Source organism: Haliaeetus leucocephalus, unplaced genomic scaffold (assembly GCF_000737465.1).
Source record: "Haliaeetus leucocephalus isolate CR32 unplaced genomic scaffold, Haliaeetus_leucocephalus-4.0 Scaffold340, whole genome shotgun sequence".
NCBI classification, from domain to species: Eukaryota; Metazoa; Chordata; class Aves; order Accipitriformes; family Accipitridae; genus Haliaeetus; species Haliaeetus leucocephalus.
The window spans coordinates 1451405-1478236 of NW_010972776.1; the positions used below are offsets into that span (position 1 = coordinate 1451405).

At 58.8% G+C, this 26832-nt stretch overlaps 1 protein-coding gene across 2 annotated transcripts; it reads right to left on the bottom strand.

Annotated features, from left to right (window-relative positions):
* Positions 1-1268: 1268 nt before the first annotated feature.
* On the bottom strand, positions 1269-21397 carry EFNB1 (ephrin-B1). Of its 2 annotated transcripts, XM_010572367.1 has the most exons (4): positions 21122-21397; positions 4396-4488; positions 3235-3363; positions 1269-2128 (listed from the first exon to the last, which is right to left on the bottom strand). In XM_010572367.1, exons 1-4 carry the CDS (start codon positions 21393-21395, stop codon positions 1740-1742), a joined length of 885 nt encoding a protein of 294 aa, XP_010570669.1. In that variant the 5' UTR covers positions 21396-21397; the 3' UTR covers positions 1269-1739. The 2 variants fall into 2 exon arrangements, with proteins under 2 accessions (XP_010570669.1, XP_010570668.1); XM_010572366.1 differs by lacking the exon at positions 1269-2128 and having other exon boundaries at positions 2680-3363.
* Between the last annotated feature and the right edge of the window lie 5435 nt (positions 21398-26832).

Below are 26832 nucleotides of genomic sequence, written 5' to 3' on the forward strand. Positions count from 1 at the left end.
AACCGCCTGCCCCGCGCTTGCTCCCTGAGCAAAAGCAGCTACTTCTGAAAGGAAAAGAAAGCGAGGAAGGAGGGGACGGCCGCCGGCCCCCAGGCTGGGACAGCCCGAGGACCGGAGGGCAGCAGGCACGGCCGCGGGCACCGCCAGCCCCGCCGTGCTCACCGGCATCAGCTACGGTGCCGGCGGGTCCTCCCGGGGAGAGAAAGCTGGGAACGATCCCGCCAAAAGAGCCCAAGGCTCAAACCCCCTTCCAGTTTTGGGCAGAAGATGGGCAAGGCAAGGGCAGGGGGAGCCCGGGCTGCGGGACCCCCGGGAGGTGGCAGGGCCGGGTGATGCTCCTGCGGCGGGAGCACGGCCGGGTGGGCGGCAGGCGCTGCTGGGGACCAGTTCCCGAAGGCAGGTCCCGCAGACGGGCACTGGGTTGTCCTGGTAAACCAGGCGGGTGGAGAAGCCTTCAGCTCCGCTCCCAACCAAGTCAAGCCCGGTGCTCCAGCCGGCCGGAGGGATACCTCCCGGGGGGGCTTCCAGCTCTGAGCGCTAGCCTCCTCCTGGCACCCCCCCAGCTCCCCTCCCGGCACGGGCTGTGGGTCAGGAACGTTTGTTTTCCAGTTTTCCTTCCCAAGGACAGCCACCCGCAGCATTGCCGGCTGGGGTACAGGACCGGGGGCTGCAGCTACCCCCTGCCCTCCCGCTGCCCCCCCACTTCGCTTCCAGCAGGCTCAGCCCCAGCCCGATGGAAACCCTCAACAAAGTCTTTTCTCTGCAGCGGGGTGCCCTCGGGGGGGTCGGGGAGAGCTGCCGAGCCGAGGCCGCTGCTCCGCGCGGGGCAGGAGGAGCACCCGGACTCTCGCGCACTGAATGCTTGAGACATGGTATAGATATATTTTTTTTTTTCTTTCTTTCTTTTTATAAAGAGACTAAAACAAGAGTCAACAGCTACGAACACAAAAGTTTAAAAGGGCAGCGGCGGGAGCAGCGGGGTCTGCCCCACGGCCGGCGGGACGGCGTGCTGGAAGGAGGCGACGGCGTGTGCCTGAAGGCGGTGGGCGGCGGGCCGGAGTCCCGCCCGGAATTCACAAAAATAAAAATGTTACAAAAAATTAAAATAATTATAATAATAATAATAGTAGTAGTAGTAAATCGGGTTTGCCAGCTTCCTCCCTGCACAGTTGTCTGCATCTTGGCACCTAGGCAAAGCATCCTCCTCCTCCCCCCGCGGCTGCTCGCTCCTCCTCGGACCGAGGCTCCTTGCCGCGGCCCCGGTGTCGGTCCGGGCTCCGGGACCCAAGCGGCGGCCGATGCGGCGCCAGGCGCACGGGCACTTCACGCAAGGACGTAGGGGCGACGCAGGGAAATCCCAAAATGAAAAGGGGAGGTGGAGCGTCCGGGATTGCCGGCGGTGTCCGAGCGAGCACGGAAAGGCACGGCGCCCGCCCCCTGGCCGGCCGCAGTCTGGAGAAGAAGAGGAGGACGCTGAAGGCTCACCCTCGAGTCTCGGGGATTACAAAAGCTGAGAACTACAAAACTAAATACAAAGGGGAGAAATCAGCGCGCGAGCGTGCGAGCGAGCCATCCGCTCTCCGGCGCCGGACCCCGGCGCTCCCCGCGCCGTGCCGTGGGGTTCGTTTCGCTTCCTCCCTCCCGGCGCCAGACCGCCCGTGGGGAGACCCGGGGGGGCGGCTGCCCCCCGCGCTCGGCGCTCCCGCGCTTCTGCATCGGCGGCTTGCCCAGGCTGCTCCTCACACCTTGTAGTAAATGTTGGCTGGGCTCTGGGGGGGCATCTCCTGGACAATGTAGACGGGGTGCCCGTAGTCCCCGCTCACCTTCTCGTAGTGCGGGCAGTAGTTATTCTCTGTAGTCCGTAAGGGGATGATGATGTCGCTGGGCTCGGAGCCCGCGTTCCCGCTGCATTTCGGGCTGGCCAAGGTGCTGAGGGACAAGGCTGCGGCTCGCTGCTGCGTGTGCTTCCGGTGCCGCTTGCGGATCTTGATCAGGAGGACGACGAGGAAGATGATGATGAGGATGAAGATGACGCAGCCGGCGCCGATCGCCGCAAAGACGGCCACCTTGGAGCTCAAGAAGCCATCGCTGGGACCTTGGGTCTCCTGGCCGTCCTGGTTGACGGAGCCTGCAAGGCGAGGGGAGAGGGGTGTCAGAGCCCGGCGGGCAGCAGCCTGCACTCCACCTCCGCGCGGATCGCATCTGCGGGGCGGGTGGGCGAGCCATCCATCGGAGCCCCTCTCCACCCCCCAAAATCGGCGCAACGGCTTCCCTCCGTGCTGCCTGGGGAGGGGAGCAGCCCTCTCACCTCCGAGGGGCCGGCGGCATCTCCCCACCTTCCCACCCCGTCCCTCCAGCCCAGCCTGCAGGCGCTGGGCAGGGCGGGCAGGACCCCTGGGCATCCGCAAGGGAGGGACCACGCACCCTCTCCCCCACCCCGCATCGCTGCTCCCCCTTTCCATCTCCCTGCCGATGGAGCAGAGCACTGTTCGTGTCCGGGTGACGACCAGTCCGGACCTCGGAAGCCTTCGCTCTCCGTGACAGATCTGGATGCTCTACTGAAAGTGGGCTCTGATACCTGGAGCCCCGCAATAGCCGATTACTGACCCCCCACCTCCTCCTGACCCCCGGGCCGGGGCAGCCCCAGCTCCCCGAGGGAAGAGTGCTTGGCTGGCCGAACCGGACGAGAAGAAAAGAGCAACTCTTCCCTACTTCATCTGATTTCACTTTTCTCTCAGCAGGGTCAGGAACTCAGGAAACCACCTTCAAAGGGCTTTCACACTGGCTCAGCTCAAAAACCCGGGGACCTCACCTCCTCCAAGCCCTCTCAGCTGTACTGCGAGGAACAGATGGTCAGCGAGGAGGAGGAGGATGAGGAGGAGGAGAGTGCTGAAACAGCACTTCCCTGCAAAGCTCCTGCCAGGACATACCGGAGCTGGGAAAACAAACTCGAGCTGCTCTGTACTGCAGCCTGGCTGGCTGCACCGTGCCCTGAGCCAGAAGGCACAGGGCTGGGGCAAGGAGATGCTGCGAGCAGTGGGGACGGCAGAGATGGGCACAGTGCTTCCAGGAAACCCTTCTGGATCCTTGCTCCGGAGCGCCTGGTATTCCCAGGACCCATGCAGCAAGCCCGGCTTGGAGCTGCTCTGCTGGCAGCAGTTGCCTGCCAAGCTCCAGCCCCGCCAGCAGGCAGAGACCCCATCCCTCTCCCGGGGTGTCCCTGGCAAAACCCACCTGGCTTGCCAGGCTCCTCCACCGCGGGGACCTTGCTGCGCGGGCTCTGCGTGACGATTTTCATGGTGTTGTCGGACTCCTTGCTCGGCCGACTCGTCGTCAGCTGCTCTGGGATCACCGCGTTCGGATCTGGGGGGGAGAGGGAAGGGACGGATGAGAAACCTCATTCAACCTCGATGGTGGCAGCTCGCTTCCCCGCCTGAAGAACAACTGCCCCCAAAATCCCAGCCAGCCACCCGCCATGGGGCGTGGGGAGATGCAGGAGCAACGGGAGATGCCGAGCGCAACAGAGCAAGGCTGAGCTGCTTCAGGGCTTGTGGGAAGCAGCCTCCCCACCCTAATCCCCCCCGCTTTTATGTTTTCTGAGCTCCTCTGCGTGGGTTGGGGCAAGTTTCTCGCACAGGCAGCGGGAGGAACAGGAAGGGAAAGGAGCCTGCCAAGGCTGCAGCGCTGCTTCTTCTGTTTATTATAAATACTGGGCCCAAAGCGAAAACACAATAATGAAAAGCAGCCACCAGGAGCTGTGCATCCAGGTCGGGGGCCGAAACGAGCCCGAGGCATCGCTGGGACTGGGAGGCAGCCGGCAGCTCGGGATAGGAGGTGTTGGGAAGCTCCCTCCAGGACAAGAGCATGCTCTGCCACAGCACTACCATCGGCAACACCCTTGGTGTCCCACTGCCACCGTCAGCCTGCATCATCCGTGAAGCACGGTGGCCACCACCGCTGAGAGCTGCCGGGACCATGCTGAGCCCAAGCACTAATGCCTGCCCAGCTCAAACCCTTCCTTGGGTGCCCAGCAAGTGACGGGGGCACTGTCTGTGCCAACGCCCCCCTGCCGAGGGACTGGTACAGTTTGTGGGTCCCGCACTGAGCTAGCTTCCCACCGGGACACCAACCACGAGGTTAACACAGAACAATTACTCCATTTTAATCCCAATGCAACAAACGTGTGCAAGTGTTGGAAAAGAAAAAAGGGAGGAAAAAAAGACCCTAAAAATGAGATTCTGCTGAACTAACCAAGGAGGCTTCGTAGGCTCCAGGGACCAGCTGGCCTGGCCTCAGTTTCCCCAGAACCCCCACAGCACAGCAGGACAGGGGCCAACGTTTTGCTGGGCAAAGGCATTTTGGCGATGGGAGACCCCAGGGTGCAGAAGGACTCACCCTGCCCCACTTTCATGACAATCTTCATGGAGCGCGTCTGGCAGACCCCTCCTTCCCGGTTCTCCAGGCCATCCAGTGTCCCGTTGGAAGTGGCTGCAAGAAAAGAGAGGGAGCGTTAGGCAGGGTTCCTGGGAGCTGGAGTGGCACTGCTGGGCACGTCCCAGTTCCCCCCAGGCACCACCGGGCAGGTCCCCACTGTCCCCAGGCACCGCGAGGGACCTGGCAGGAGCTCAGCACCTCCCGATGCAGGGGCTTGCTCCTGACCTCCTGCTGCGGCCACTTCTTCATGCCCCAGTCCGAAGCCCACCACAAGTGTTTAATACACCAAGTTCTCATTTTCTGCACCTTCCAAGGCTGTTCGCAGTGGTGAGGATGTGATCCCTCCAGCTTCCCCTCACTGCCACATCCACACAAGCGAGCCATTCTCCGTGCCTGCACCCTCCTCCCCCTTTAATTCCTGGATAATTTCCTTTGCTCCTTGGTGTATAATAGGAACACATGCATATGCACAGTTTAAATTATACATATATAATTACACACTGTGCCTCAGTAAAGAATGTAAACTCAGAGCCCCAATAGGGTTGAGTGGCTTTAATTGCAGGGCAGAAGTCAGTTATATTCACATTAACTTTTTGCTTTAGCCGGCACAGATTTTTAAGCCTTTCAATCCTGCAGAAGCACAGAGAGCTGCACATCTCCCACCACCACCACGCAGAGGAGGACCCCCACCCATGCACCCACCAGCCCTCTGCCGTGGCAGGGACAGCTCGGGGCAGGGGTGGACATGAGAGAAAAAAAACCCAAACCAGAGGATTACAGGATTAAGAACCCAAATGGCAGATTCTGCTAAACATACTCAAAAAAATGGCTTCTGATTCCAAAAGGGCCCTTGATGCTGGCACCAGTGAGCACCCGGGGGATGCTGTGCCGAGATGGGTGATGTGTTGGGTGGCTCTGGCACGCAGCCGGCTCTCCCCAGCAAGCAGGGATGGTTACCAAGCCGGCACCTCCATCCATCATGGCAAACGCAAATCATCCCGGTGCTCCACCAAATCCAGGCACAGGGACTTATTCACCCAGAGAAGCAACAAAACCTGGGAGGAGCACGGCGACAGCATATGGCATGAGCGGGGCTTAGGAAAGGTGATGCAATGGAGAATCACGAAGCTACGGGGATAATTTTACAGAGACAAGGCAGTGAAGCAAAGCAGGATTTGGCCAGCACAGCACAGCCAACACCTACCCCGAGCCTCAACGCCAAAACTCAGCCCCGGGGTTTCAGATTGCCTGTGCAGCCCAATTCCTGCCTCCACCCTGCAAAAACTCGGGTTTGGGGAGGGGGGGTGACTGATGGTCGGTGGGGACAAATCCATCAGACCCCGCTGGGTGTTGGTGAGGAGGTGATGGGAAGAGGCTGAGTTACGGAGCAAGGTCTTTCTTTTTCTTCTGCACTCCCTGTCCCGCAGCAGGACCCTTGGGTGCCTTGATGAGGACTCGATGCTAGGCTACACTGGAAAGCGAGCCTGGATCATGCTGGGATGGAGGCTCAAAGTCCATCAGCTCTGTCCACATGCCTCTGTGCAATCAAGGCTCTCGTGTGAAACACCAGCAAATGTTTTACTAATCAGAAAGTCGTTGGGCCGTTTGCTGAGTTATCACCTCTCTCGCAGCAGGGTTTCACCTTCCAGCAGCTCCCTGGAGCTCCCTGGACGGAGCCGTACATCCACACATCTGGGATTCGCTGGCAGGCGTTTTGACAGGAGCACTGTCAGCACAAATCCTGATGCAAGCGCCTGGGAAACAGGATAAACATCCCCCTACAGCCTGCACAAGTTCCTCCCAATGTGAACCAGAGTCAGGGCCCGAGTAAAAACTCCCCATAAAAACATCTTGGGGAGATAACTCCAGCAGAAGGCTCAGCAGCCCAGTTCTCCCAGGCCAAAGGCACTGGTTGCGGATGAAATGAGCCAATACGTCCCTGCTCATGGCCCTGAAGCAGTTCCACGAACAGCTTCCCAGCACCATGCCACAGGTTGCTCCATCTCGAACAGACTTCACCCATTCATGCTGCAACACAGTGGGGCAGGGGAAAACAGAGCAGTCTGTAAAAACCAGCCTCTGCGAGACCACGTAAGGTCTTATTTATAAGGTAATAAGCTAATTATATCAAAACGATCTACAAAGCGTGGCTCGAGTGTGGGGAACTAGGAGATCCTGCAAAGGTAGAGCATGCAGCAGTAACGGGAGACAGCAGTTCCTCCAAAATAATGACAGAGACATTGCATTTGGATACAACAAAAATATTAATGGTTCAAGCAGGACAGAAGAATGGCAGCTGGAGTCACAGGGACGGACGAGGGGACGCAGCTGAGCATCCTTCCTCCCGCGCCACACATAGGACTTTGTTCAAGAAGCCTCTTCTTGTTCTGATCGTCATAATGATGAGGGGAGAAAGTAGCTTTGAAAGGGAACCGCATGAAAAAAATGAAGCAGCTACTTGAGAGAACATAAAAAGGGGAGGCTAAAAGGGTAAAACGCTTGCAAAAACCATGGCGATCATCTCCGGTACAGCCTCTTGAAACAAGGACACACGCTGCCACGCTCTGTATAGATCCAAAATGGGCCAAACCAAAGCAAAGCAAGATGTTCCACGCAGCTGGTGGGGCTTCCAAAAGTCAAAATCCCATCCAAATGGCTAAAAGAGAGAGTACAACATCTGTCAGGTTTTATATAAAGACGTAGGACAGGCTGACGTGTTGCTGAGCAGCAGGTCCGCAGGCAGGCAGGGGGCTGCGGCCGGGGGGTCCCCACTGATCCATGGGTAGGGGTCTGCGGCGGCGGCACTGCAGGCTCCTCTGTCGTGCTTTGCTCGGAGCTCAGAGACGGAGAGCTGATCCTCCCGCTCTGTTTCTTGCTTTCAGTGGAAGATTTACCAGCAGAAGGCCACAGGATCAGGCCGGCACCGCTCCGGCAGAGATGCGCAATCCGGGAGGCTCCTGGCAGGCAGTGAGATGGAAGCCCAAAGCGTCTGTGATACTCGCCGCTGCGCTCATGGGAGAGCGGCGGAGGCACCACCGATCCTCAACGGCGGATGAAATTCAGTGTCAACAAACGCACGGTAACGCAGGGGAGAAAAAGGTTAAATCCATAGGCACAACGGCGAGCTGCAGGGAGAGGCGAGAGGCAGCCTTGAGCCTGGTGAGAGGTAGCCGCAGGGCGGTAGCACGAGGCAGAGCTATAAAACGATGGACGAAGACAGGCAGGGAGCTGGGGATACCCAAGGGAATAGGAAATGGCAGGCCTCAAACGACGGCTGTGATCTCCACGTGCCGCGTTTGCAACGTGCAGCTCTCACATCAGCAAGGCTTGATCTGGCCAGCCCCAGCAGCACGGAGTGCATGGGAGCATTTTCTTGCCCCCCTTCCATTTTGGAGGGACTTACTTACAGTTTGGCTGTAGGACCGGGAGAGCAAAAGCAGCCTCTGGACAGATGACTTCTACTCCGGCTTAAAGAAAAGGCAGCTCCCAGCCCAGAGAGCTATTAGATGCCTTTCCCTTAATGAAGCATTAAGCCTCAGGCTGCTGAGTGATGAGGGTTTAACATTGATACCATTAACCATGTAATTGCTTGTCAATTTAGAAGAGATGCTCAGCGTGCATGGAAGCACAGGCAGGACCTCCACTTGCTGGCACAACTCGCCCCGGTCCTCGGGCACGAGACCAGCGAAACACCAAGTCCCAGCCCAGTGACACACGCCAGCCAACTGGGACAGATGCCTCCGAGAGCCCCAACAACCCCAGGTTTCCACCTCCAGCAGCAAGCGGTACCGTGTGCCGTCCCTTGTGCATCACGATCTGCCTCCCCACCGCTAGCACTCAGAGTGTCACCATAGCTTTTCTTCCTCCCCTAAAAATATTTCGAATGAGAACTTGCGTTTTGGCAGATGGGAGACTCTGGAAGTAATACCTGGCAGCAGATGAAGGCAAGGGTCTCTTAAACGGTCAGCTTTGGACAGAGCGAGACGCTTGGTTTCTCTTCTGGATTCCCTCTAGCAGGACTCCGTTATGATTTGGGCCCCAAAGCACAATTAATGTGCTGAGACTGTAGCGAATCCAAGTCTCTTTCCTTTTATTATTCTTAATTACTCTTCCATCTGTGCACCGCAGCCCTGCTCCAGACCCAGCCAGGCGCTGTGTGGACGCAGCCCGGTCCCCCGCCCCGCGATCCCCCCCCCCTCGCCCCCAGACCCGTCCAAGATTCCCGTTTCCATCGCGCAGCTTTAGGCGGAGGCGGCAGCATCCCACCGGCACCCACCGCCGCTCGCTGCCAGGGCTTCAGGGTGCCCCCGCAGCCTGACCCCCAAACCGCCGGAGCAGACGGGGCGGTGGGAAGGCACCGACCGACCTCGCTGAGGGGCAGCTGGTGCAGAGCAGCCTCAGATCAGCCACAGCTCAGCCAGGACACCCACACCAGCCTGAAAGATCCTCTTGGCACAGGTGAAGACCCTACGGGTGGCCCCAAAGATGCGCCTCACGCACCTCCGGTGCGCGTGGATGCTGTGCCGGCAGACCCTTGCACGAATCCACAAACAGACTCTATTTAAAATAAAAATCTAGCTCCTGCCACCTTTCCTCTCCTCCAAGTCTTTCAAGCTGTTTTAAGCACCTGAGGTGCGGGTGTTCCATCAGCAGAGGTGCTGTACCGGTGCCCAGCTCCCTCACGGGCACCGGGCTCCTTCCTCCCCCCATCCCGGCCAGGGCTGGCACCCCAGGGGACCCCCAAAAGCCACTCCAGGTCACCCAGCAGAGGCACCCGCCTGCTCCACCGCACACAAGTGCCCTGGGGCTGCCCAGAGAGCAGGGCTTAGTTGCAGCCCCTTCCTCCTCCTCCTCCTCCTCTCTGGCTGAGCTGGGAGGCGGCAGGGGCACGCAGCCCGGCTGCATGCAGCCTACACTCACGGTACCACCACCATTATTAATATTAACATTATTATTGTTGTTGTTGTTATTGATTTTTTTTATTATTATCATTATTATTATTATTATTGCCTTGTCGGACCCCACTGAAGGGAGGTGAGCCCACCAACCCCCCCCGCAGACAACCCCCCTCCCAAGCCCTTTCCATCAGCTCCGGCACATTCGCTGGGTCGGCTGCCAGAGCAAGGGCAGGGGCTGCGCGGGGGGAGCCGAGCCCCACGCTGTCACGCTGCCAGCGAGGCCGGCAGGAGCCTTCCAGCCCAGAGGCAGCTGCACCGGGAAGGGGCCCTAAAGCCCCAGAAATGCGTGTGCAAGCCAGCCCAGCCCTGTCCCGTCCCCGAACGGCTGCAGGAGGTGCAAGGCTTGGGTTTCACACACCCTCCTGGCAGCTCCAGAGCTGCTCCAGCCTCCTAGTCTGCAACTGAAAGAGAAGAGCCGAGCAGCTAACCCCGAGGGTGCCCGGGGGGTGCAGGGGGCTGCCCCCTCCCCAACTCGCCACCCCAACATCGGAGGGCATTGCCGGGTCCACGTAGCCAGCCAGGACCGATACCACGGTACCAACTGGGATTTCTCTGCACCCCACACCTATACTGGGCATGCAAGAGAGCCCGTAACTGCAGGTCAGCCTGCAGACAGCCCACGCAGCCCCGGGTCCCTTCTCCCCACCCTCCCCGGTGGGCACCAGGAGATGACCACCACGGGCCCGGATTCCCAGCCCGGCAACTGCCACCATTACTCCCCATTACCCAAAAAACCCCTTCTGGCAGGAAAAAGCTCTGCTCCAGGCTGCTCTGTGCACGGCGATGGCAGTTGCCACGGGGTGGGAAACACGCGGAGATCCTCGGAGCTGGGGGCAACCACCACAACCTTCCTGCTCTGCCCTGCCAAAGCGCCCTAAGACCCAAACCTGGGTTTCACAAGCAACACCTTCCCTGTTTGTTATCTGCATCCTCCTCTTTGCTCCTTGGGGTTTACTGTCTCAGGGTCCCACAAACACAAGCAATTCAGGAAAAACGTGGGTGTTTTCTAGAAAACAGCCCGTCCCAGGAACTGCCACAGCCGGGGTTTTGAAGCACCGAACGGCGAACCCTCCTCGTGTCCCAGCGATCAGTTTTGGGTTCCCTCTGCCTGCAGCACAGCAGCTCTGGGGGTCTGGGAAACGCCACCGAAGGGACACGGAGCTCATCTCCTCCCCTCTGCCTCCGCAGGGGACGAACGGGGGTCCCGGCGGTTTACACCCACCGAACCGAGGGCTGACCACCGCAGGCTGCCGGAGAAGCGGCGGCGGGACCCCCACCAGCACACGCTGGGCGATGGCGTGCCGAGGTTCACGGCCACGCTTAACTCCTCTGGCGTAGCCGTAAAGCCTCCCACCGCCACCGCTTCATGTGCAAAGCCAGGTGTGGGCGCACGGTTTGCTTCCGCAGCTCCTTCCAGCCCGCGGCTCCGGTTTTTGCTGACGGCATCAAGCCCTCCGGAGCAGCTGGGAGCCGCGAGCAGAGCCGCACGCTCCCAACCCAGCTCCCGCAGGCGCAGCCGCACCGGCCCATCTGCCGGCGGTACGCCCACGCCGAGCGGGGCGAGGAGCTGGAGGGGCACACGGCAAACCCAGTTGCCGGCCGACACAAAGGTCCCATTTACGGTTGTGGTGTTTGCTGGGGATTTCGGTGCTCTGAAGTGCTACGTCTTCCTGGGAAGCCCTGGAGCAGCCGAGTGCGGCTGGAGGGAAGGGGGATGCCAACACCTGCCAGCACCATGCGCCCAGCCCTGGAATTGCCTGGCTAAATAAATAGATTTTTATATATAAAAACACGTGACTCTCCCTGCACTGGGGAGGGAAATGCTAGCCTCCCCGCCGCAACCTCGGACCAAGTCCTTCCACCAAGGGGGAGCAAGCAGGTATGGCCAAGAGCTGGTGGGTCTCCAAGCCAAGGCAGGAGCAAATGACCTAACAGTGCTGACAGAGGCTGAACTGGCTATAGTAATAACTTTGTCGTGTTGAAAAACCCTACAAATTTTCGCCACCAAAGGGAGAACCTGGTGTGCTGCTCTGGTCCAGCTCCCGCCAGCTGGGGCCAAGGCACAGCGAAGGAACCCGGGGCTTCACCTCCATCCTCTCCACGCACACGGCAAGCAGGGGACAGCCGGGGTGACTGCGGAGGACGGACCGCTTGCTGCGTGCCCTGGGGAACCCAGACATCCCAGCCCACACTTCTTGCTCCAGCAAACAGCAAACGCACCGCAATGTGAAAATCGCCAGGTTCAAATATGCTTCTAGAAATAGGAATGAAAACGATAGCACTGGGTCTGGTTGGGACGGAGTTCACCTCTTCCTGGCCAGGGTCGGCCCCCCCCGACAAAGACAAACAAAAATGTTGAATTAGCCCCATCCCTTTTAAAGGGCAGCAGCTACGTTCGCAAAGCACAGGTCCACCAGTGCCAGCCGGGTTAAGGGGTAAGAAGGGGGGATACCACGCGCCCACACTCATCCTCGTGTGCCACAGCACTGCTCCCACACCCAAGCGCTGGTTTGGGACTCTCTAGGGTGCTTTCCTGGGGCGAAGGGAGAGCAACAGGCAAACACCGAAGTACTGCATAGAAAAAGACACTTTAACACAAGTAAATGCTTAAGTGAAAACCTAATTTCCCATTAAAACAGCTTTCTGATAGAAAAATTATAATCAGCACCAATTAGCATCATAATTAAGAGCCACAGCTACATCGCAGGTAACCTCATCAAGGCTGGAAAGCACTTCTTGGTTGCAAGACCACTGCTTGCTTACTCGCTCGCAAGCCCTTTTACACGAACGCTGCCGAGACGTCCATGCGGAGAAGCCTTGCAAGCTCCCCGTGTCCCTGTCCCGCGCCGGGGAGCATGCGCGGCCTCGCTCCTCGCGCAGCTCAGGAGGACCACGGCACTAAATAAAGCCTTTGTCTTCAAGTCTATCCACCCCCTTCCAAAAAAAGAGAGCGTCGGTGGAAGAGAAAGGTTATTTGCACAGTCTCTGCGGTAGCCCCAAGCAACTGGTTATAGGTCAGGAAAAAAGTGCCACGTAATTCTCCACCTGATGCTCTGCCAGAGTCATTTGTGGGCCCCGCTGGGAGCCGGAGAGGAGGAAAGCACTTATTGCGTTTTAACAGGGTGTAAATCTCTTCGGTTAGGTAGCAAAACATCTGCAACTGACTGAGAAATCTGTCGTGAAGGGGACAGAGAGGGACGCGCAGGGGGACGGTGCCCCCCCCGCCTCCGGCGAGGCCGATGCCAGCGCCAGCGCCTCCTCGCACACGAGATGCTGCACGGAGGGATGCGGGGATGCGGAGCCAGCGCTGCTCACCGAGACTGCGGCCGCAGCAGCCGGCTGAGTTTAGGCTACACCATCACTGCCTGGGTGCCGGGCTGGAGGCAGCTCAGAGAAAAATCAAAGTTATCAGGGACCAGAGAGGCTGATTCATGTGCAAATCTTCTGCCTGGGAGAGCGTGGGGAGCCGAGGAGGTGCAGGGCAGCAGGGAGGGACAGGAGCTCAGGGTGCACTGTGGGACAGCCGGGAGGAAAACCCACTGCAATTAAAGGTAAATTTTGCATAAACATCAGGAATCTGCAGGCAGCAGGGAAGTTTACATCGGTGCAACTCCCAGCCTGGAGTTGCAAAGAGCCCCCACGGCCGGGACAGGAGTCGGCCCAGGCACCGCTTCCACGGGGGGAGCAGCCGCCGCTGCTGTGCACCCACTGGTGTTGCACCCACGCAGGGACCGGAGCAGGATCGCCCTCGGCTCCCAGCGCCTCATCCCACGTCAGCCGGCGCAGGAGCTCGCCGACACCCGAGTATCCAGACAAGGACTCGCCCCCTCACCGAGTGAAGGATGGAGGGAAGGCCTCTCTGCCCCCCAAGTCAGGGCCGACCCCCGTTGCAGAGGGACCACCAGCCACCCCCCCCGACCCCACTGCTCCCCGCCAGCCCACCCCGGCCGGCTATCTATTAGCTGTGTTAACACCCGCTCCGCGCTGCCAGGCGGGATCAAAGAACACAGTCATTACGCAGCAGCAGCAGAAAAACCATCATTCCTAGGGCAAAAAAACCCTTCAAATAGCAAGTAAAACCAATTCTCCCCAGAAAGGCAAGCTTTGAAAGGTGCCGCACGCAACCTGGGCAGCCCTCCCCAGCACAGCCAGCCTGGTCGAGAAGCGTTCGAAACACAGATCGTTAGAAATTAGAGATGGAAAAGGGCTGCGCGTCGCAATTCGTTAATGTCAAACCTGCTCGTACTCTGCACGTCTCATGGTCCAAGCTTGGCATCAATTCTTGGAGCCCCCCCAGCATGCTCTTGGTCCGACAGCCAGCGTCCACCCCAGCACCCACGGTCGAACACGCACGCCCCAGGCGATCGCCCAGCATCCCAGGTTGCAGCCGAAGCTACAACATGCAGCCTTTCACACCAGGTTGGAGCTGCGGTGGTGCCTGCAAGCCTCTTCCCGGTGCCCCGGCAGCAAGAAAGCACCATAGGTACAGGAGCTGTAGGGGATCCCAGGGGAAAAGCCCTGGGAGAGGGTCTCGACGAAGAAGTGGTTATTTGAAAAAAAATATGCCAAGGAAGTAGTTGCCTGCACTTATCTACTGTATGCCCTTCCCAGCCACTGCTGTATGCTGGGATTTTTTTCAAGTCTTCATCAAGCTGAAGGCTTCTTCTGCCTTTCAAATCTCTTACTGGAAGTTAAGTCCCAAAGGAACCAAGTTTTAATCTCTTCCAGCATTCCTGAGGAAGCCCTCGGAGGTGAGCGGCACTGGAGAGCAGGGTCCGCCAGGGTCCGTGCACCTGCAGCTCCAGAGGATTCCCTGGGGTCCCCAAGCCTCGCCGCTGCCGACGTGCCGGGGGGAGCAGGGGCTGGAAGGGGGAGGAAGAGGATGGAGGCAGATGCATGGCCACGGCGTGCACCACAAAACGCCTTTAGCGTTGGCCCTCCACCACAGCTGCCAAGGGAGCATCTTTCAGGGGGTGCAGGCAGAGTCACGCTGCTCCAGCAGCCTGGGGGGCCGCAGAGCAGGATCGGGCGGGGGATGCACGGCTGCCAGCTGGACGTCACCTTCCTTGCTGCCATCGCCCCGGCTGCACGTCCTGCCCGCGCATCACCTCGGTTTTCAGGAGCACTGGGGACTCAAACGCGTTTTATTTTGTACTAACGGGTCGCGCCAACGTTGGAGAGCTGCTCTTGGACGTCGCTTCTCCTGGGGAAGAGCATCCTCGGATGCAGGCAGCCTGGTGCCCAGCAGGCAGAGAGTTAAGCGGCACCAGCACCCCTGTTTCGGGCAGGGCCCCCCTCTCCCCGGCCCAGGAGCAGATCAAAGCGCTGGGTATTTACCTCCTGGCTGGGTGAGGGACACTGGCCCTTTCTGATAGGGCTTTTCATCCCTATTAGGGCCGTGAAAGGCTGAGCTATGAGATCAGCTGCCAGGGGCTGTCCGTGGACAGCGCTGAGCTGAAAAGGTCAGGAGGGAGGAGGAGAAGAGAAAAGAGGCAGAGGCTTAAGGGACAGGGCTCAACAAAATCGCATTTACTGTGGTCACGGTCTTCAGACAAGCCTCCAAGACAAGGAACCGCGTGTTGTCTAAGGGCCATTATTTGGGTTTGACATGTCCAGCGCCCAGGCTTTGAAGTTGGGAGTGGGACACCGTTAGAGAGCCGTTTGTCTCCGGCGCAAGCCTGCCAGCTCCCACGCAGCATCTCCTGCGGGGAGAGGGTCTCATCCACCCTCTGCCACCAGCTCCCGGCAGGATGGGGATGGAGGAGGAAAGCCGGTCCCCAAAACCAGACGGTTATGCCGCCAGGACGGCTTTGCTTCACCCAGGCTTTCCGCGTCGCCGCAGGTGTGTCGCAAGCTGGTGGGATGAGGACAGCGTCGGCCCATTTGGGTGAAGAATGAGGAAGCCGGTTAATTGGGTTTTTATCAGCAGAAGTTCATAGCGCTCATCACGGCATCAAACAGCACTTTTGCTTTCAACTCATCTTCACCAAACAAGTTGTGGGACGGAAGATGAGGAGCACATGAAAGTGGCCACATTCAAATGCAATCAGCAAAGAAAGCCAGCAAAGAGCTGGCGGGCTGACAAACCGCCCTGGGGGGGCTGCCCCCGGCCCCCCCCCGGCACAGCACCCATCGGAGACGGGCAGCCAGCGCGGCACTTGCCAGGGCAGAAGGAACCAGGGAGGAAATTATTAAATACCAAGGGTTGCAGAAAGGAGTCAAGCAGCTCTGCAGACACTCTCACACATGCTGGCATGGGCTAAAAGGCTTCCCAAACCAAATGGCAGCTATTTCGGAAGCTGGAGGAGTACAGACAGAAAAGCAAGTAAGGCAGCGTGTCCCAAAAAAAAGAAGGAAGGATGATTCTGGCAGTTGCCAGTATATAGGTGACCCCCTTCTCCATGCTGAAGCGCAAGCCATAGAAAAATGCTGATGTAGAAAGGCCCAGGGACGAAGCCCACGTTGCAGAGGCAGCCATGGTTTACAACAAATAATTCTTGCCAGGTTAAGTCTAATTGCATCTAAAAACAGAAATGCAAGACAAGGGGTTTAACGAAACACTCAGGGTAATATATCTGGTCTCACTGAATCCTGCTGCCAAAAAGCGTTAGATTGGATTACGAACATTATTACATCAAAAATGGATTGAAGGGCTTAAAGACTAACAATAAACAGCAGATGTATTAGATTTATGGGGCAAACATCTACTGGGGCCTCACTTTTACTTTAGCATTTTCATCAAACAAGGTCTCCTTGCCTTAAACAAGCTCACAAGAGAGGTGGGACACTGCGGCCGTGCCCAGAGACTTGGCAGAGGGATGGGCGAGAGATCCCACCTGGAAAAACACCGCAGCGCTGGTTGGCCGAGGCGCTGCCCATCACATCTGCAAACAGCTGCCTGCAGAGCATCGAAAGGCTGAGCGAGGCTTCGCTTGGGGGTCTTCGCTCCCCCGCACCCCATCAAACACAAAAAGGGCTGCAGGGACCACCACCAGCGTGTCCAAGGATGAAGCAAGCACCTAGGCTGAAGAACACGGTGGCACCGGCAGCAGGCAGGGCACCGCTGGGCTGCATCCCGAGCTCCTGCATCGGCATGGCAGGGAGCTGCGCCGGGAGCTCCTCCTCACGCCGCCCCGCTGCCAGGACATCAGGATTAATGCACCTCTATCTAGGCACCTCATTACCGGAGATAGTAAAACTGGAGCAAGTTCAAAGAGTAGCAGCAAACGCAATTAAGAGCTGCAGTGAATTAGGAGGTGAGGTGGAGAGAGCCAAACCTGCACGGCTAGCTGAGCGGTGGGGGGGGCTGGAGCTGCCCACGAGCATCCCAGGAGCACAGACACCAGGGAGATGGGGAAGGCTACTTGCGTGGGACACCGACAGCCAAGGAAGCAGAAAAAATCATCAGAAATTCGTAAAAAACAAAGCTGAGGAGAAATGCCGGTATGGTCAGGCTCTCAGACCTGGTGCAGATGACCCACGGGCACAAAGCAGGACCCCCATCCCGCCTCTAGGACAGCACCTTCACAAAACAGTCTTCGGTTTCCACCTTCCTCCAGCCTTTTGCTCCTGCTAGCCCAAAAAGCAATCGGATGGATTACTTTTAAGTACTTGGACACATTCTTCCCTCCCATTTCAGCCATTCACAAGCAACCAGCTTCTCTACCAGCTCAGTGGGGATGAAGGGAGGAGTAACCACACACCTGCTAATGAGCCAGAAGCACCTTCTGCCTTGATGAGGACAGTGTGAATGATCCAAACCTCACTGCTGGCCCAGGGAATGGTGGCAGCAGTAGCATCCACACACAGGTCTGCAAGTACAAGCTACCCTGGAGTCCCCCTCAACCTTTCCAGCAGCCTGCCCACAGCTTTGTGCTTGGCCGAGGAAGCCCTAAAAGGAGTTTCTTTTGGGGCAAAAAGCAAGAATTCATTCCTGTTGGACCTCACCTTCCTACCTCCCACGCAGCACAGCAGGAGGAACCGCCTGGGAGAGCCACCACCGCGCGCTTCCCTCTGTCTGCCCACGGCGTACGATGGTTTTGCAGGGAGGGGACGGGACGCTGGGGACAGGAGACTCCCACCCAGACACCAAAGGCAGGCAGGGAGGCAGCCGCAGGAGACCAAGGGCAGAAGAAACCACAGGCTGCCCTGAATCCAAAGTCTGCCGTGGAGCAAAACACCCAATTCCCAACTTCTCCGCCCTCTCAGGGCCCCATCCCGGGGACGGTGCCCCATGTCCTGCTGGAGCCCTACATCCTCCACCCAGGACCCGCAGGCAGGAGCTGCCGCATCTCATTCTTTATGAAAAGGCTTAGGAAGAAGCATCACCTTCCCCTGCCCAGCCCCGGGAGAAAAGATGCTTTTAACGAAAGCCTGGGGCTGGCGCGGAGGGGCTCGGTGCAAGGCTTTGGAGAGGATGGGGAGAGGTTACGTTCTCTTTCAAAAGCCTTTTTCATCGCTAAGCCGAGGGCTGGGGCCGTGTCCCTCCGTGATAAAAGTGGCCCTAAACAAGGCTTGGCATATCCAAGGCGAGGGCGAGGAGGGGGGAGCAGCCCTGAATGGGGAGAGACCCCGGGAAGCCCCCCAGCTCCGGCAGGGAGGTTTTCCAGCCGCCTGGGGAAGGCGGGGGCCAAGCGGCACACGTCCTGCTGCTGCCTCGCTCCCCTCCGCTTCAGCATCGCTTCCCCCAGCTTAGGGCCGCCGGCAAATGAAAAGGAAGAAAAAAAAACCTTTTGTGCATCGAGGCAAAGCTTGGGGAGAGGGGAGGGGAAAGGGGAAAAAAAAGGAGAAAAAAAAAAAAAAGACAAAAAAAAAAAGACAACACGTGGGTGGTCTGCTCAGGAGACTTTTGACTTTGTTTTTTTGGCTATTTTATTTCTTGGCAGAAAGAGCTCCTGGGGCTGCTCGGCAGAGGGTACGGCCAGATCACAGGAGCATCCTCGGCCCACCCAGGGGCCAAAGTTCAGCTGGCAGCGGCCGCTTGCTCCCAGCACCGAGGGGGCTCGCATCAAAGCGCAGAGGAGTCAAGAGAAATTAAAGTCAGAAACGGTCCAAGGAGGGGGCAGAGGGCACTGTCGGCCCCCCGAGGAGAGAGGGGGGGACCCCGCAGGGATGCTCTGAGCACCCCGCTCACCGCAACCCTATTCCAGCCCTATACAGGCTCCAAGATGCTGCAAGAGGAGACTGGGAAATAGAGGATAAATAGGATTTTATGGCAGTCTCTTTAGAGATCCCCCCACCTTGGGATGAAAGCAGGATTGCATTACAAATACAGAGAAAACTTCTAGATAGGGGAGAAGATTCCCACTGCCGGCAGCAGAATCATACCGAAAAAGGGGGCAAAAATGCAATGAGTTTGAAAGCCTTAGCCAAACCTCCAACAGGATGCACAGTCAGGATTTTGCAAGCTGCGCAAAGCCGGCACGGCGCAGCTTGCAAAATCCCGGCTGTGCATCCCATCAGAGGTGCAGCCAGCCGGAGTCAATGGTGACCCAGGTGCGCTGGCAGCGTCGGAGGGGAGCTGGCACCGGCTCAAAGCCATGGGGGCCCTTGGGGAGCCACGTTTGTACTCGGCAGCGCACTGTCGGCCGCTTGTGAAAACGCCACCAAAAGCTACGGGCAGTTGATTTAACTTAAGCAAGAGCTTTCGTGTGAAATGCAAAGCAGCTCCTTAAAACTTGTGCAATTCAGAGCCTGGTAAATCCCTCTGCCTGCCCTGCCCGCACCTTCCTGCCGGACTGCGTTGCAATGCGAGGGACCCCGCGTTTCTCCTCCCAGAGCTTCGTTAGGCTCCTGAGCTCCTTCTGGGAAACGTATTTGTCTTTGGGGGCTATTTGCAGCCCAGGGGGTCCCAGGCGACATAGCAGCAGGGCGCGAGGCAGGACCCCGCTTTCAGCCCTCATTAGCTTGACGACCGTGCCGCTGCTTGAACTTGACCCCCGAGCACGGAGGAGCTGCTGACCGAGTGCTTCAAGATGTTTGCCTGACATACGAAAGGCAGACTCATGGCTGCGCATTCAGCCCCTCTCCCCCCTCTTCGCCCACTGCAGGGAAAGCTTGCTGTTGAATTAAGCCTTGCATCAGCTGAGGGACAGCAGAAGGGCTGACCTTTCGGGGTCCCAGAGCCACTGGCCACGGTTACTCGCGGTAAGGGAGACGGGAGCCTGCACGGGAGCTGTGCCAGGGCTTTTGGCATTCCCAGCCCATCCCCGCGGCGCCTGGGCTCGCAGCCAGGGTCGCCTGCACCCCTGACGGCTGCAAAGCTGGTGACCCCACCTGTGCCCCCTGAGTGACAGCAGGCAGATGGCCCCAAATCCTGACAGCGAGAATGACCGAGCGATGGCAGCTCTCGGCAGAGACCGGCCCCGCCAAACGGTGACTCAGCCCCGTGCAGCCTGCGGTCTCTGCCGGCACCACCGCCACGCCGAGCAGGCCGAGCGGGTTGTTGCGCCAGGTCCTCCCCGCCATCACCCAAGGAAGCAAGGGTGGCCTCAGGGCTGACCTGCCGGAGCCCGTCCCGGCTGCTTTCCGTGCACCGGGTTTAGTCAAATTATTCTGCAGCAAAACCACAGGCAGCCCCAGCCCCAGGGAGGACTCGCTGGGGAAATCCAGGCTGGCAGCATCACCGCGGCACCGCGCTACGGCAGAGCACCTCCTGCCCCCAGCCGCCTGCAACGTCCTCGGCAGCCCCTCCGAGGGCAAAGATTTCAGGCTAAAAATACGTTGTTTACCGACTGGAAAGCACCAGCTCCCACAGCTCGGCGCTCGCCTCCCACGCAGGTAGCTGACCTCTGCGCCGGGCTGCTGGCCGGCGAGCCCGTGGCACGCGACGGCGAGGGGAGAGACGAGCCGCGCGGCCACCGTGCCCTTCGCCGGCTGCTCTGCCGCGGGTTCATGCACAACGCGCCGAGCCAGGCAGGAACGGTGAGGTTGAGGAGATGACAAGCAGGGGAAGAGCGAGCTGGCAGGCATTGCCGTGCCCGGCGCTGCCAGACCAGCTGCCGAGGGACGGTCGAGCTCCCCGGAATCCTCACTCCATCCTGCCAGAGCCGGCAAAGGCAGATACATCCCTGTGCAATGGTCCCCTACACGCACGGACCTCGGGCTCCAAGAAAATTCAGCCCTCTTTCCCTCTCCCCTCCATAAAATCACATTGTACCAAGAAATAAGAGGAACGGGCCGCCACGCAGAAATTTTACAGCCATTTAGACCACAACCAGCCCTGGGCACCGGCGGCAGCTTCCCGCTGCCAGGGCTGTTCTCGGTGGCAGCACCCAGGTAGGAGGATGAGCGTCTCCTCCGTCACCGTTCCTCCTGACCCTGACTGCCCCACCAGAGCTTCCCAGCCCCAAGGCAAAGCCCTACGAGAAATGCCCTGCAACACCTCCAGCAAAGACGGCAGCAAAAAATAAGCTCCAGGCGTGATGGTGCTCCAGACACACGCTGCCCCTCCTTGCCAGGGCTGACCCCGGCGGGGGGACATGCTCCTGCTCCTGCTCCCGGCTGCGGGCAGGGCAGGGGACACGGCACAGCAGCCAGATACAGGCGGGTGACCCGCTCGGCCGGTGACACATTCCTCCCCCTTCTCTCATCCAGTGGGGAAATATTTTCCGTACGTGTCAGCTCTTTGCAACGGCCAAGTCGTGAACAAAGCGCCTGGTGACACTCTCCAGGCCCCCGCCGCCCCACCCGAGCCAGGGACGGCGGCGAGGAAGAGGAGGGCAACTCACATGTGATGAAGTAATCCTGCTGCCGCTTGAACTCCAGGCCCATGTAGTTGGGGCTGAACTCCTGAAACTTGATGGTGAAGCGGATCTCCTGCTCGGGCCGGTTGCACGTCACCAGCACGTTGGGGTCCATGACGGTGCTGCAGGCATCTGCCTGGTCCTTCTTCACCAGGTACAGCTTGTAGTACTCGTAAGGCTTGGACGGCTCCGCCTTGGGGCAGATAATGTCCAGTTTATCCCCAATCTCCGGGTAGATGACCAGCCCCTTCCCAGTCATGAATCTGGAAGAGAGGAGGGCGAGAGGTTAGCCACGTGCAGGCAAGCGGGCGCCACACCAGCCCATCCCACCCCCCCGCAAAGCCCTGCTTTCACACCGTTTATTTCGTGCTTAAACTCTGCTGCTTTCCCTCTGCAAGATGCTTTTTTGACACCAGAATACAGCTCTCCTCTTCCTTCACCGTCACTGCACGTGCAAGGAGCCAGCGTAGGCTCCCACCAACAACAAGAGGGGCTTGCTCGGTTCATTCCCGCTCCCCAGCCCTCCTGCCCCGACAAGGCTGAGCGCCCTTCCCAGACCCCAGCCTGGCTCCCAAAAGGGAACGGAGTCTTCCCACAAAGGGCTGCGGAGCGGGCGGGCTGGAGACGCCGCGGCTCTGCCCGACGGCCAGGCGAGGAGCTTCCTGCAGGGACAGGCGATAATTAGGCACGGGGAGAAGTCCTGACAATGGGGCGCAGGGAGGGATCCCTTCCACGCCCCGGCTCCCCGAGGAATTCCTGTCCTTAAATGGAAGGGAGGGAAGCATCCTGCAGGACAACTTCTACCAGGCCGGGCTCAACGGCGTGCCCAGGAGCGTGGGAGGACCGGATGGAGAGGAGCGAGGAGGGAGGAAAGCTATTTGGGGCTGGAAGGCAGGGCATTGCGAAGGGAAGGAAGGTAATATGCTGATAATTAGCATTCAGATTTCATTATTGTGGAGCAATACTCTGACTACTTTTTTTTAAGCATGAAGTAGAGGATTAGGGCAACAAGGAGGGAAGCAGCAGATCATCTACTTTGATGTAGGCAACGTAACGCGTTCTTGATGGAAGATAAGGTGGGAATGGATGTTCCTGCAAAGTTATCTCTGCTGCGACTCCCTCACGTAATGCGGGCATGGCAAAAACCGAAGCGTGTGCTTCAGCAGGCTCCACGTCTGCCGCTTTCCCTTCCTGCTCTCGGACACGGCGAGTCCCCGTCCCATCCCACCCCAGCCATCGGATGAGGGGACGGGACACCTTCTCCCCCCCAGCCAGCTGCACCGGCTGGGGCTGGAGGCACCGCGGAAGGAAGATCAAACACACAAGACCAACCTGCTCCGTGGCTCTGGTACAAGTCTTAGCAAGAAGCCACGGAGCTGAAACTAGCGCCTGAGCAGCCCAGGCTCCAGGCCTCCGGCTGCAGGAGCTCCAGCAGATCTGCACGCCGACCGGCCGGGCTGGGAGGAGGCAGGCGGAGCCGGAGCCCACGCATACCCCGATGCCCTTGGCAAGGGCTCCGGAGCTCGGTGCCAGCTGTAACAGCGGGAGGGATGGCCAGGACAGACAGACAGACATCAGCTGCACCTCTCTGCCAGGCTGCAGCCCTGGTGCTCGCCCTCGCCCAGTCCCAGGAAAGGAGGCAAGGCACAGGGAGAGGGGCTACGGTCCCCTTCACCCACGCTGCTCCGAACGCGGGAGCTGAGTTCAGATTATCTGCCCCATCCTCCCTGCCGAGCCGTGGCACAGCCTCGACCACCCCAGCTCCAGCGGTACCCAGAGAAGCACCGTGGCCATGGGGGGGACAGTTGGGATCATCCCAACCCCGGCACCACCGGTACAGCGGCTGCACCTTCGCCGTGCTAGCTCGCCGGGAGCAATTCAGTTTTACCAAAGTCACGACTTCTGGAAGAAGGCAACAGCCTCACGAAAGAATAGGAAACTTGCAGGAAACTTAACCCCTGAACATGCAGGTGGGATGCCGCGCCGCCAGCATGGCAGAGCCCGGCTCCATCCCCGGCGCTGCCGGCAGGTGAGCCGCGCTTCGCCTGAACGTTACCAAGTAGGTCAGCTGGCCCCCGGCCAGCACGCCGCTTCCAAAGCCTGGGGAGCGATAAAGGCTTCCCCCCCACCCACAGCCGGGGCCCTGACGCAATCCCGGGAGCCGTGCAGCAGGAGATGCAAAGGAGCCCCTGCCCCTCCCTCCCCACCCCGCGCCGGGGCCGCAGACATGCAGCGCAAGTGAACACTTGCACGCTCCGCTCACGGGTTCCCACCCCGAGAGAGGCAGCTGGATCCCACACTCATTTCTCCACGGTTGGGCTGAGTCAGAGGCTTTCTGGCACAGGACTCGCCAGTGACTCAAATTCCCTCCTCCGGCCCCTGCCAGCTCCCTCCTGCCCAGGAGATGCCAAACAGGAAGCCACAAACAAGTCCAGCAGATGTCTTGCAACGCCGGAGCGGGAGGAGAAGGCTGCTATCCGTCCCCCAGCTCCGTACCAGGAGGACCTATCGCACCTCCTCGGCCAACACCTGCAAACCGACCGGTCCGCGCGACACCAGCCCGCGCGGACGGCACGGCCGCCTGGGATCAGGTCAAGCTGATTTTTAACCATCAGGCGATCAGGGGAGCTGAGAACGTCCCAGCACCACAGCCTGCTGGCACTTCTTCATCCCAGAAACTTCAGAAGGAAGGCCTGTGTTCGTTTCAGTTCTTTCAAGGATAAAATGACGAGCCCCATTTCTTCCGCGAACGCTCAGTCGCAGCTTCAGAAGCACCCAGCTTCTGCCTGGGAATTAGCCCAGGAACGTTTTCCAGATCTACGCGAACATCGAGCACGACAGAGCCAAAGCAGGCACCACTTTTGGGGGTGCTCCCTCCGACCGCTGCTCCCTGCCAGCCGCATTCCTGCCTGCACGCACGCATTTTACCCTTTGTCCTCCAAGTTCCCTGATTTTTTCTGCCATTTCCCCCTTAGTGTCCTCCCTCTCTTCTCTAAAAGCAGGGCTGTTTCCCAGCCGAGAGGCCGGGCAGCACGAGCGGTGAAGATAAACCCCCAAAGCGTACGCCTTCAAAACCCTTCTCAGGGCTCTTTGAGCTCTTAACCATACATTGAGACTTTTTGCCCCCCAAAATTTTGCTTTGTCGCAAGCAATGGCTTATGAGGGCCATGCTAGGGAAGACTGACAATGGTTCCCATCATGCAAGAAGCCAGTTCTCCAGGAAATTCTCCTTTAAAATACAGAAGGTGAAAAGCAACATTTATCACAGGAACAGCAGAGAAAAAAGTGTCCAAAAATTGTCACAAGTTGCCCGTACGCAGTATTACAGCAAGTTCTGGGTATGAGAAATTTTACTTCAGAAGGACCGTTGAAGGCAAAAAAGAATTACACTCTTGACTTGTCTTTACAAGGACACATCTTCAAATTTATCTTAACTGGGAAGAATGAACAGATCTCCTTTTAAATTAATAGAGAAATTCATTGTGCCCTCAGAGCACATGCTGTATCCTCCATACCTTACAGTTTCATTTCCCTGTTTTAAGGCGGGGAAGGAAAAAAAGAAAAAATTAAAATTCAACTCAACCTTAACGCTGGAACCAAGATTGACACCTGCATAATAACACGCTCTGGGACACGGCCCCAGACACGCACTCTATTAGACAACTTGAATTTGGGTCCAGCAGAGCAGCAGGGCACCGAGACGGAAGACAGCTGCTGCTCAGTGCCGTAACCTCCCAAAAGCCCAATTTCCAACCCCGTTCCTGGGACACAAGCAGACCCCTGCCCACAATCTACCCCGGTGAGCCCAGGCTCAGCACGCCCCGTGCAACGGGAGGGGGACGATGGACCCACAACCAGTGCCCCACTGGCGAGCGCCCAGTGCTTTCGGGGCGAATCCTGCACAGCACGTGGAAGCCCGTGAGCCCGTACCCGGCACCCCAACCACCCACGGCACCCGGTGGGGTCCCCCCACGCATGCACCTTCCCCCCCGACCACCCTCCTCCACCTCTCCCACCACTTGGGAGGAGGATGGCGGCTCAGCTCGCAGATAACATCTCAGCATCCTTTCTCCTGATGCCAAAGGTGGTGGGAAAGACTACCTGCAGCCATTAAAGCTTAAAAAAAAAATAATTTTTTTTTTGCGGGTGCTGCAAACTGCACCCAGCTGAGCAGAGCCTGCCGGGGGGGAGCACTGGCCTCCACTCCCATTATCGGCAGCTTCACCACCTAAAGCCCCTCAAGCTGACTTTTGGGTGGTGGCACCTGCGGTTGCCCACCCGCAGAGCCATGCCTGCTGCCGAGGAGCATCTCGGGCAGGCGTCCCCGCCGCCGCACCCCCGGCCCCCGGCTCCCGGCCCCCACAGCCCCCAGCTCCCGGCCCCACAGGTTCCTTGGGAGCGATCAGGTGGCGGCATCCAATTTCCTCATTGTTTCGGGAGGTGTTTTCTGATGGGAAAGGTGAAAAGGGTATTTGTGAGCCTTGTAAACCGATTCCTCCGAGTTGGGTAAACAAGGGGAGCTCTGTTGGCAGGGGGATGCCGGAGCAGAGGGATGGGATTAAAGAGCAGCCTCTCCCCTGCCCCGAGTTGGGGGGCCACTGACGGGGACCCCCAACCCCCTGCGGACCAGACAGCCTCCCGTCTCACCAGCAGGGAAGCTTAGTCTCGCCTCAGGGGTCCAAAAACCTCCAGTGGGACCTGATGGAGTGACCTGGGGGCTACCAGTGGGACCTGCTAGAAGGGCCACGGACTCGACCGGTGCCCAGTGTCAGAGGCGGCCGCCCTGGCATGATGGAGGCGGTTTGCAGGGAGAGGAAGAACGGGGCAATAAGAGATGCCAATCCCTTGAAATACACAGGAGGGCTGCCCAGGGTTCAGGGAAGGATCCCAGCCCTCGTGTCCCCAGGCTGTGCCTAGGCAGGAGCTCAAGCCACACCACGGCACCGGCGCGTTCCCCGGGTGAGCGCAGACCAGCCCCGCGGTGCCGGCTGCTCCTTCGGTTCAACCGCAATACGGCCGGGCACAGACCCTGCGCACACCGAGGATGACCGGGATCCCCGGTGCGACCACAGGCAGAGGGACACTGTCCTTCCAACCGGCAGCCGAGAAGCTCACACCTCGGCTTCAAGGAGGAGCAGCCACATTGGAGGGTGGCGGGGCTCCCGGCAAACCACCTGCCAAATCACAAGCCCACGGCTTCCCCAGCTGGCCCACAGGGCACCAGCTGCGCCAATTTGCTCCAGCAGCACCACGGTTCCTGAAACCGGCAGACCCCGCCGAGGCATCGCGCAGGGATGACCTGCTCCATCCCACTGCTGCTAGAGGCTCGAGGAGCCCAGGAACACAGGGGTAAGAAGGAAAACCATGGAAGTTTGGTCGGAGCAAGCTCAGGACTCGTGTTGGGCATGGTACCTCCCTCCTCCACACACACACACATACCATGCAGGCTCCTCTTCTCCACATGGGCATGCACGGGCTAGCAGACTGGGTCATGGTTAAACGTGGACAAGCTAACACGTTCACAGCAATAGCTGCAAACACAAGTGTCCTGCAGATAAGGTATCTGGCACCTTTACAAACATGCTAGCAGTCCTTCAGCTCTTCCTTAGGGAGAACATGACCAGTAAATTGCTTGAAAATACAATTTTTTAAAAGAATGGGTTGACGCACTTCCAACAACCTCTCTCTCCCCGAGC

What these genes read in the sequence shown, in the direction of transcription:
- EFNB1 (XM_010572366.1), bottom strand. Translation starts at nt 21,395, where the DNA reads ATGACTGGGAAGGGGCTGGTCATCTACCCGGAGATTGGGGATAAACTG. An exon ending in GCAGGATTACTTCATCACAT is followed by an intron (nt 4,489 to 21,121) that starts GTGAGTTGCCCT and finishes CTTTTCTTGCAG; the next exon opens with CCACTTCCAACGGGACACTG. An exon ending in TGTCATGAAAGTGGGGCAGG is followed by an intron (nt 3,364 to 4,395) that starts GTGAGTCCTTCT and finishes TCTCCCCCCCAG; the next exon opens with ATCCGAACGCGGTGATCCCA.